This window comes from Chaetodon auriga, chromosome 21 (genome assembly GCF_051107435.1).
Source record: "Chaetodon auriga isolate fChaAug3 chromosome 21, fChaAug3.hap1, whole genome shotgun sequence".
Classification (NCBI taxonomy): Eukaryota; Metazoa; Chordata; class Actinopteri; order Chaetodontiformes; family Chaetodontidae; genus Chaetodon; species Chaetodon auriga.
The window spans coordinates 9549695-9559992 of NC_135094.1; the positions used below are offsets into that span (position 1 = coordinate 9549695).

Sequence of the window (10298 nt, forward strand, 5' to 3'; positions counted from 1 at the left end):
TCTTCCTTGGGTCCTTTAAATAACAACCATTTGTTTCCTCCATCACTTTCGGACTCGACGTTTTCAGTGTGGTATGACAAGGGTATTACACAATTCAGATATTTGTATGTAGATGATGTCTTTGATAGTTTTGCCAATTTGTCATCCTGCTATGACCTCCCTGTTACTCATCTGTTCCGCTATTTTCAAACCCGCAATTTTGTGGCTAAGTGTTTCCCTGATTTCCGAAAACATGCTTTCATTTGTTCCTCATCACAGAGGAATCATTTCAAAGTTGTATGACATTATCTTAAACTTAAGTGTACATGTGAGAGGGAACAGGGAATACAAATACATGAGGAGTCCTGGGAACAGACCGTAGAGAGGATACGATCTACCACCTCTTGTGCTCGTCTTGGACTTTTTCAATTTAAGGTCTTATACAGGGCACATTTCTCTAAAGCTAGACTATCTGAACTGTATCCGGAAGCGGAAGACATATGTGATAAATGCCATGGCTCTCCTTGTCACCCTAGCCACATGTTTTTTCTTTGTCCTGATCTGAAAGGTTTCTGGGCGGGTTATTTTACTATTATGTCCTCTGTTCTTGGGGTAAATCTCCAACTCTGCCCTCTGATTGCTATATTTGGGATTTCTGACCCCTCACTTACACTTAACCCTATACAAAAGGACATTATAGCTTTCACATCCTTACTAGCTAGACATTCCTTATTGTTACATTGGAAATCTGCTAAACATCCTCCTATCTCTCAGTGGCTCAAAGACATCATGTTTTTTTTAAACTTCAGAAAATTAAATACATATTGAGAGGGTGCACGGCCAAATTTTTTCACAAATTGCAACCCTTTATTTCCTATTTCACTAATTTAGAGGTACTACCCAATTGAATGTGTGCCTGTTATTGTTGTACCTTTTATATTGCAAAAATAACCAGTAATATGTGTGTTGGTCAGGATGAGCTGAGTGGGGGCGTGGGTGGGGGGTTGTTCATTGTTCATTACATGGTACTGTGTAATTGAATTTAATTATTTTTATGTGTGTATATGTGACCGTGTACATATGCATATATGTTTAAAAACAGGAATAGGTAAATTGTATTTCTGTTGAAGTATTGTATTGCAGTTTTCCAATAAAAATAATTAAAAAAAATTAATGTAGGTTAAATTTTAGAGTGTTTGTGCAGGAAGTGGTATTTGTAATAACCTGATTTTTCACCCCAATTTTCTCTTTGCTTCCCTCGTAAATTGCATCTTTTTAAAATACAAACATTAAATAATGAGTACTAAGTATGTCTCCTCTAATACAGAGGAAGAAAATTTGGATCCCAACATTTCTAGGAGGTGCTTACCTTCATATTATTGCTCATACCAGTACGTACAGATCCACAGTTCAGTTTGCATCTGTGCAGACAGCAAAATCTAAAAGCTAAAAAGTGTTTTTATGTTACAATACCTTGCATCATAATTGAAGCAAGGTACAAATGTTGTAATTTGTATACAGTATTCCAGCCAGATTTCTACGGATTGTATAATATCTAGTAACATGAAACCAAGTTCAATTAAAGCAACTACAAGGAACTTTCATTGTTAATTTTGGCGACCCCTGTGGACGAAAGTGGTAGTGTTTCCCAGACTGAAGACTACACTCCCCATGAGCACCACTGCCTGTCAAAAAGATCTTGATGTGGCTGGTGTGTTTTTGCCTTGGAAGCAAGTGAAAGTACGATGCAACTTATCTTAAAGACTATTTTTCTTTTTCAAACATCTGTTTTCAGGACACACAGTGAGGACACGATGTATCTACTTGTAGCTATGTAACTGTAATATGACGATGGTGAAACAAAGTTAACTTTGTTTACCTGCAAGCCGACAACTAACAGATTACTGACAATTGCTTGGTAATAGTAATTTAATAACTGTAATAAAGGTAAAGTTATCAACATTCCCGAGTAATGTCATGTCTTCATAATAATAAGCCCACAGCAGCTATACCTATGTAGCATGGCCAACGTAAAATGTTCTGTTAAAAGACAGCTGTACTGCAGTAGTGTACCTCCATAGGCTGTACATTTCATAAATAAAATAGATATTTTACACACCTGGAAAAAGGCCAATTCAGGATCGGTTTCAAATCACACAATTCTCTCCATCTGTTGAACGACTGATTAAAGTTAGCTGAAGTCACCCCCCCCCCCCTTCCCCCCATGCTCAATCACTCTCCCTTTTAGCTTAATCATGTTCTTCAGTCAGTTCTTTGTCTTTTTGCTGATCCTGGACCAGTAAAAATAAAATTCTCCCGCTTCCTTTTCACTGGTTAACTTACCACTCACTGTGAAACTTTGTACAGGAGAATGTAAACAGGCTCTTTTGGTCAGCATGCCATAAATAATTTGGTCTGAGTTTGTGGGGACTCACACCCACAGACAGGCATTAAGAATAACTACATAGAAAAAGCCATCACCATGCTGATAGTCTTGTTTGTAGGTCAAATAGAGGAATCGGTATAAAATTGAGCTAAAAATTCCTTGTAGCTGCTTTTATAAACGTGCCATGTGCTGATTTTGTTGTGCATGTCAACACAGCCACTGTGGATGTTTGGAGATTGGACGTGGTGGGTTTGGAGCAGGGATGATGCCCGTGCTAGCTCGTTGCCATGGACACACTCCCAAAAACCGACTGAATGTGTTGTCATGCAATCATGACAACAGTCTGAAAAAGGACTCCAGGTCTGAAACCTTTGTCCCGTGTGTTAAGTCTGTCATTCTGTTCATGTCAGTCACACCTGTCCTTTCGTCTGCTGATGGATCCACTCAGTGAACTTGACCACCTGTGTGTAGACGCCTGGACGGTTTAGCCTTGCGCAGCCCTCACCCCAGCTCACGATCCCCGCCAGGAACCACCGTCTACCTCGCTCCAGGCACACCAACGGACCTCCTGAGTCACCCTGAGTGATACACATTTAGACAAAAAGAAGAACACACAGAAAGAACATAAACCTCTGAGCAGCCGACTTGAAGCAGCTTTGAGAATGTGATTTGTTAGCTAGCTAACTGCTAACCAGGCTAGCCATTATGCTAGCTGAGTGAGGGCAATCTGTTGCTAATGCAACTAGCTAATTTGACAGCTAACTAGTGAATCCAGGGTCCCTGTTACTGCAGTAATTCAGTTTTACAATACATTTGGTCTAACTCTTGTGTATGGTATCTCATCTTTTTCTTTTTTGTAATTGCTGTCAATTAACTTGTCTAATACTGTTTTCAGTTTCACAACTGCTAATGGCCAACTGCAGTCTTCAGCTTCTATTGGAAGTAGGTTTAACTAACCGCATAGTGTGCATCTTGTAAGGGCAGAATAAGTAGAGTGCTTATGCAGTGGTTATGACTAAAAAGGTAAATCAGAACTTATCGTCACAAAAACTCTGGGGAAGAGTGTTAATAATATCCAGTATCTTTCTATAAATGTCACACTTCCGCAAAGACACACCACCACCAATGCACACACTCACCTGACAAGCGTCCACCCCTCCCTGCAGGTTCCCAGCGCACATCATCCTGGGAGTGACAGCGTCGTCATACAGCTTGTTGCAAGTGTACCTGTTAATGATCTTCACTGAGGCCTCCTGTAAACGAGAGGCCAGTTCACCTGTAATCAAACCAAACACAGATTGGAAACATTCTGGGGTATTATTTGACCATGCCTTGATGCCCGTTTGCAATGCTTGGATACAAGTTAATTTCAAAACATCAAGAAAACGTGGAAACAGAGAGGAAAATCTAACTCAAAGGTCAAAGGTACTCTTTGTGAACTAGCTCTTTAGTTTCACTAGATGTTCTTTAGCAGTTCTTACCATCCTCCATGATGACCCCCCAGCCTGTGACGTAGCAGCTGGTCCCTGTTGTGAAAGTGTGTGAGGGTGCAGGGATGCACACAGGCTGCACCAAGTCGTTGAAGAAGACAGGAGCACTGAGCTCGAGAAGGGCAATGTCGTAGTCAGAGGTGAACTGGTCGTATTGCGGGTGGAGGAGGATCCGGCGGATCGGTCTCGTGGCTGCGCCATTGTTCCCTGTAGTCATCACACGCATTCCCATGTAGGCCCGCCATGCACGAGCATCCGAGTATCTGCAGACACAACATGCATGAACACAGTACACACACTAATTGTAATTATCATAATGAGGCTTTCAGGCGTCTTTCTTACTTAATGGCGTCTGAGTCCTGGAAGCAGTGAGCTGCAGAGATGAGCCAGCGGCTGGAGACCAGCGTGGCTCCACAGACGTGGCCATAACGATCCATCTGGAGGCTGACCTGCCATGGCCACGACCCTGCCGCAGCGTCCGATCCACCCACTATCTTAGTGCGCTTCCTGGGCCTGGTGCCACAGCCTGGGATGGAGAGACAGAGGAAGAAACAAAATCATAATATCAGAATTCTCTTTGAAAGTCTGAGGACTTTTTAATCACAACTACAGGAGTCTAAGGAAACGACTTACCACAGCGCAGTTCATCAGAGCCGTCAAAGCAGTCTTTGACCCCGTCACACTCAGGGTTAACCTTGCTTACACACTTTCCATTGGCACATTTGTAAGAGGACGAGGAGCAGCCTTTAAGGTCTAAAGAGAATCAAAGACATAATTAGGCACCTAAAATAAAGAGACAAATACCGTCAGTGTCACCTGTGATATCTGACATCATAGAATACTCACACGCTCTGGTACAGTTAAGTTCATCACTGCGGTCTTTGCAGTCAATCACACCGTCACACACTGAAGACTTTGGCAAGCAGACCTTGTTGGGACACACGTGGTAACATTTACCTCCTGAGAACAAACACATAAGCTTTAATTATCAACATACACACAGCCATCTGGGTGTGTTACAATGATAACAGTCTACTCACCACAGGTGCCCTCTTCACTGCTGTCTGCACAGCTGCTCTGGCTCACACACTGGCTGCTTTGAGGCCTGCACTGGCCGTTCCCACACAACACTTCACCTGGCTTGCAGGTTGCTGCAGAAACAAACAAAAACAGACAAATCTGATTGTAGCACTAAGGTCTTTGAAAATGACTGTTAAGAATAACACGCTGCATTGGCAAAGTGCCAACAATCGCGTCTTCAGGACAACAAACTCACAGCATCGAGCCTCGTCCCGTCCGTCTGAGCAGTCTTTCACTCCATCACACACCTTCCTCAGAGGGATACAGCGTCCATCTCCACAGCGGAACTGGCGGGGACAGGCTGGAGATAGAGAGGAAGCAGGTACTTGCTGGACTTACAGTACTGTCTTTGGTGTATATGTGGATGTGAGACCCTAAGTAGATCTGACATACTGTATCATACAGCTACGGTGGAGTGAAAGCGTCAGATTTTACTTACTGCCCTCTGGAGAGAAGGCTCGGTAGAGCAGGTAGAAGCCCTTGTGAGTGAGAGATTCATCCGAATGGAAGTGGAGGGAGAGAGGAGAGGAGTAGACTCGCTTTTTGCTGCTGTCTGACACTGGATTACACAGCCTTGACATACAGGAGCGTAAGAGGAAGGAATTTCACTCCCAACTCACACATGCAGCCACAAAAAACACAGAACGTCTCAAACATTTGAAAAATGTAGCTGATGTGGATGAAATGCTAACCCTGACCTTTGCTAAGGGGCAACACAGTTCAGCTTCACAACTCACTTGACCCCTCCTATGTCCAGCCAGTCTTTCTCACAGCCGTCTGATGACGAGGAATCCTGAATGTCCATCGTCACGATCGTCATGGAGATCAGGTATCCAGGCAACGGTGCCTGATAAAGTAACCAGAGACGACGAAAGAAAGAGTTCACAGGCGGGAAGGCGGACGGGCCACAGAACAAAGGGATGATTCACTCCTTCATTCTTTTAATTTGCACTTCGCGGTTTCTTCCGTTCACGAGCATGTATACGTACAGTCATGTGACTCACCCGGAGTGTCCATGTGCAGTCAATATTAGGAGGGTAATAGGAAGGGTAGTAGGGTGAGGAAATAGAGCCGTTCCAGGAGGAAATTGACCCTCCACAACCTGCAGGGGGAGATGGTGACACAGATGAGTGCACAGAATACACAAACACACCAAGGCAACTTTACATATGCTCATCAATAGAAGTCAATGACTCGAGCACAACGGCCGTAACTTCAGCATATCACACAAGATTCATAGAACTTAGAAAGGACTGTGTATGCTTTTGTCTGTTTGTGACAGCACTCAAACCTGCTTTTGGGATGGCCTGGAAATAAGCTTTGAAGATTGCTCCATCCCTCTGTCGGCTGAAGGAGAAGGTGACCAACATCACGTTCCCAGAGGACGTCAGCTTCATGACAGGGGACAATCCCGAAACAGGCAGCCCACACCACCTGAGACAGGCAAATGCATCCAGGATATGTATAAAAAAACATAAAGGAGCATACAATCAATGAGGAGAAGGCCATAAAATGTCTTTACCTGGCTATTATCTTGTTCTGTAATGGAAGTAAGAAGTCATAGGCTGAGAGCTTGTGGGCGGTGCAGCTTCCGGGCGTGGCACCGTGCAGGGTGAGGATGACCAGTCGAACCACATGGCCTGACGGCACACGGAGACGCCACTGGTAGTACGGCTTCTTGGGACTCACGAGGCTCAGGGTGCGGTTGTTGCCATATTTGGCATAGAGGTCAAAGGACATTGCTAGACAGAGGTAGTAATGGAAATATTTGTGTCATCGTCATCATGAATGATATAAAGTGTACTGCAATGAAAAGCACATAACAAATACAAAGTTTAAGTTCACTACAGCTGCAATCCAGACAGAGATCACCAATCAAGCCCTTAATGGACATTGAGTTAAACTAGTCAGCCTGTCTCAATCACATTTTGTCCTAATTTTCAACTCACCGTCAGAAACCAGATCTTAAGGTTTTGTAATATAAATTCACCTTGGAAGCCAAGCTGCCACTTCCCACTGTGGATGCTGTTTGGATTCTTACTCTTGTCTGATTTTTCGTCTGATTCAAAGTCATCAGGGTCCAAACCTACATACATACACAGCAGATGTCAAGATACTTAGTCCACTACAGCAATGCACACAGTTTTTGACAGATAACACTACATATGTACATATGTGTGCGGTTAATGTGGTTCATGTGAATGAGCTGTATGTATGCAGACAGCAGTGAGAGCCTCTACCCAGCAGGTGGAGCATGTTGTCATCTTGCTCCATGTAATAGCTCTGCTCGTTGCGGCTGTCCCGCAGCACCTTATTGCTGCCGGGCAGCCTGCGCTGCAGCCTCTCTGGGCTGGACCTCCGGATCGCCGTTGCAACGTTGTCCGGGGCGGAGAATTTACTCCAGTAGAAGACGTTGAGCCCTTCTGCTCCTTCACTGTCACACAGAGGGTTTACAGTGTTGGAGGTGACATACAGCTGCACGTTTCATTTCATCAGCAGGCTTTGTGTCAGTGCAGCATACCTGAAGGCAGTAATTCCTGAGTACAGGTGGTAAGAGCTCCACGGCGACGACTCGTAGAGCTCTGAGAACTGTTTTTTGGAAAAAGACAAAAAAGGAGGGTTGACACCATGCTCTATATGCTTCAGTACTGTATGTGTGACATCACAGTGGTGCAAGTGAGGTCACATTTCCAGTGTAAGCAACACACGAACACACCTGGTTCAACATGCAGCCCAAGTTCAACAAAAGCGTTGTTCTTGTGTGTGTGTACGTTGACTTTGAGCAGCACAGAGCTCCATTGTGTCTCTACCTGCCGACCGTGTAGAGGTAGGACCCTGGGTGGTATGGGCTCCTGGCCTTCAGTTCACCTGTTCTTTAATGAACAGATGGCTGCTCAGATACTATGACCACTTAACAAGCCTGCTAACTCACCCTCGCAGCCGATTAAAGGAGCATTACACAATGTCACTGCAGATTTTTGTGGATTTGCAGCTATCAATTCGCCATTTCTCCACTGCTCAGCAAGAATGTGCAGCCGTGCATGTGACCTTTTGCACCAAAGCCCAAATTCCCCCTCTCATATCTCTGCCCCATCCTTCTGTCATCCCAGCCTGCCCTAGTGCCCTGTCTCTCCCTCTCAACCCCAGCATCAAACCGCCGTTCTCCTCCTCTCTGTAGTGTAAGGCACACAGAGCGGCTGATTGTGTGAAAGCTACACAGACAATGTTTTTATTGAAGGCCTGCTCTTCCTCTCACTCTTGCTGCTTAGGCCTAGCTGGGCTCACAAATGCCGGGCTTGTCCTCAGCCCTGAAAGGGCCCTGTCCCAGGGGGTCTCGGGAACTCGCACACACACTGTGCCCAGCTCCTGTTTCAGCTTTACATTTAACACCACCAGAGAGAGAGAGACAGAGAGAGGGACAGAAAAGAAAGTGGCGTGCTGAAAAAAAAAAACAAAAAACAGAAAGAGCGAGAGAGGAGGGCAAAGCCAATAAAGCGAAAAGCAAACAAATAAGAATGCAAAGACAAGAGAGGACAATAAGAAGAAAGAGGGCAGCAGTGCTTTCAAAGCCCAGCATAAAAGAGACTAGTAGCCTGCTGTAGTGAACCGTGTCAAAGATAGAGCAGCAAAATCAGCTTCAGCCCAGTGCGTGAAGGTCGAACAGTATGTCAAGTGTCATTCGGAGGGGAGGCAGTGACGGACAAGTCCATCTTTCCACTTACATAATGCTTCAAAGCCTGAGCCTGCAGGCGAAACTGAGGGGAGGTGGAGTCGGTCAGTTCTGAGGAGAAGCTCAGGTTTGGGAACTCCACGCTGCCACCGAGGAAGAACACTGAGGAGGGCGGAGCTGGAGGGGAGGAGGTAGAGATTTGAGACAGGTGCACTTGTGTGATCGCAGGTGTGAGTCAAAATAAACACATTTTGAAGGACACGTGAGGACTATGAAAAGTCTGAAACACCAAAACAAGGTCTGCACTCACATGTTAAGAAGTGAAGGGTCAGTGCAATTGCGGCAGTGAAGGGAAAGAAAGGCAGGAGACCTAACATCCATCTCCTCCAGGAGCCACAGGCCGGAACTCGGCCCTCATCCACCTTCTGCTCTGCCTGATCCTCGGGCTTCGTGGGGGGGCTCAGTGACTGGGTGGGCTCCTTCAACTCCACCTCTCCCTTCCAGAGACAAGGACATGACTCAAATATCACACCAGCTTTTTATGTCTCTGCTCAAGTTGCTTCTGATTGCTTGGGTTGTGTCTTTATGTGACCACAGCAGAGGGGCAATAAAAGAAACTGCAGCCTATCTGCCAGAATCAATGAGACATAGATTTTATGGCTGAGCAGACGCTGATTTAGGGAGAGTAACGGTGAGCGTCTTTGAGCTGAATGAATCTCCTTAAACATTTAAGGGGTTGGCAGGATTCCCCGGGGGAGCAGACAAAGCGTGGCTGGAGGAGTCTGCTTTCCCACGGCCTGGCTCCGCGGTGTCAGCACTCAATCAAGTGGCTCACGCCGACACGGACATTCATGAGAAAGAGACCCACATAGCCTGCCCATGGAGACGGATTTTTCAATTAAAATGAACCGTGGCTGAGTCAGTTTGATTGGTTCTAATTATTATGCGTCCCTTCTGGTGTTGCAGACAAGTTCCCAAAAGGTTGAATAAACAGACTAATCTCGAAATGCAAATACAGTTGTTGCAGAAAGTAAACTCCCGGTTGGCATCGTCTTTTACGCGCAGTGAAAAGCGCAGAGCGGCGGCTTACCTGTGCAGCGGAGCAGCCTGGGTGTCCATGCCCGGAGACGCAGTACACTTCGCAAGTTTTGCTTTTGGGGAGAGTCCTCATGGCACTGTCCCGTTCAGCTCCGGAGAGGCGATATGCAACAATACCTCAGGCATAGAAACGATGGACAGAGAGGAAACCCCCGCCGTCGCTTCCGTAGAAAAAAGCGCAGAAATCCGACCTGAGCGGCTCGGATGCGGCGGGCATTCACCGCCTCCCGTTTACCTGAACTGGGCGGCAGGTGTCACACGGAGCCCCAGAATGCAGTGCGGGGACAATGAGACCACTATGAAAGGGGTTACAATCCGCACAACCATCCGTGCGACAGTTATTGTGGGCAAACTTCCTCGCTGTGAATGCAGGAGTAAAGCCGACAGGGAGAAAAGGCTGCATGAGGGGAACGTGTGTGAGGTATTAGCCGACAATTGGAGCCTGGCTGCTGTGTGCTTGGATGCTCCACAGGGGCGCAAAGCAAGACAGAACGCACAATGGCAAAATCTGGCACCAAACCTGCCCATCGTGAGGCTGGGAAAGGTTCAGTCTCAGAGTTGAAAGGAGGAATGCAGCAGGCTCCGAATAGCACCA

The 10298-nt window shown here is 46.0% G+C and overlaps 1 protein-coding gene across 1 annotated transcript; it reads right to left on the reverse strand.

Moving 5' to 3' along the window:
- Positions 1-2775: 2775 nt before the first annotated feature.
- On the reverse strand, positions 2776-9776 carry LOC143314424 (suppressor of tumorigenicity 14 protein homolog). Its single transcript, XM_076721439.1, has 19 exons — positions 9696-9776; positions 8916-9102; positions 8658-8782; positions 7457-7524; positions 7176-7369; positions 6926-7021; positions 6458-6677; positions 6227-6369; positions 5940-6037; positions 5673-5782; positions 5375-5508; positions 5132-5236; positions 4896-5006; positions 4702-4815; positions 4489-4608; positions 4198-4381; positions 3847-4118; positions 3505-3641; positions 2776-2943 (listed from the first exon to the last, which is right to left on the reverse strand). The coding sequence occupies exons 1-19, from the start codon at positions 9774-9776 to the stop codon at positions 2776-2778; spliced, it is 2667 nt and encodes an 888-aa protein (XP_076577554.1).
- Positions 9777-10298: the final 522 nt, after the last annotated feature.

Bases quoted from the DNA above. Each gene is read 5' to 3' on its own strand.
- LOC143314424 (XM_076721439.1), bottom strand. From the start codon at position 9,776: ATGAGGACTCTCCCCAAAAGCAAAACTTGCGAAGTGTACTGCGTCTCC. The intron at 7,022-7,175 runs GTAGAGGCTCTC...GTATGTATGTAG, and splicing joins CAACATGCTCCACCTGCTGG to GTTTGGACCCTGATGACTTT. The intron at 4,382-4,488 runs GTAAGTCGTTTC...TCTCCATCCCAG, and splicing joins CTCTGATGAACTGCGCTGTG to GCTGTGGCACCAGGCCCAGG.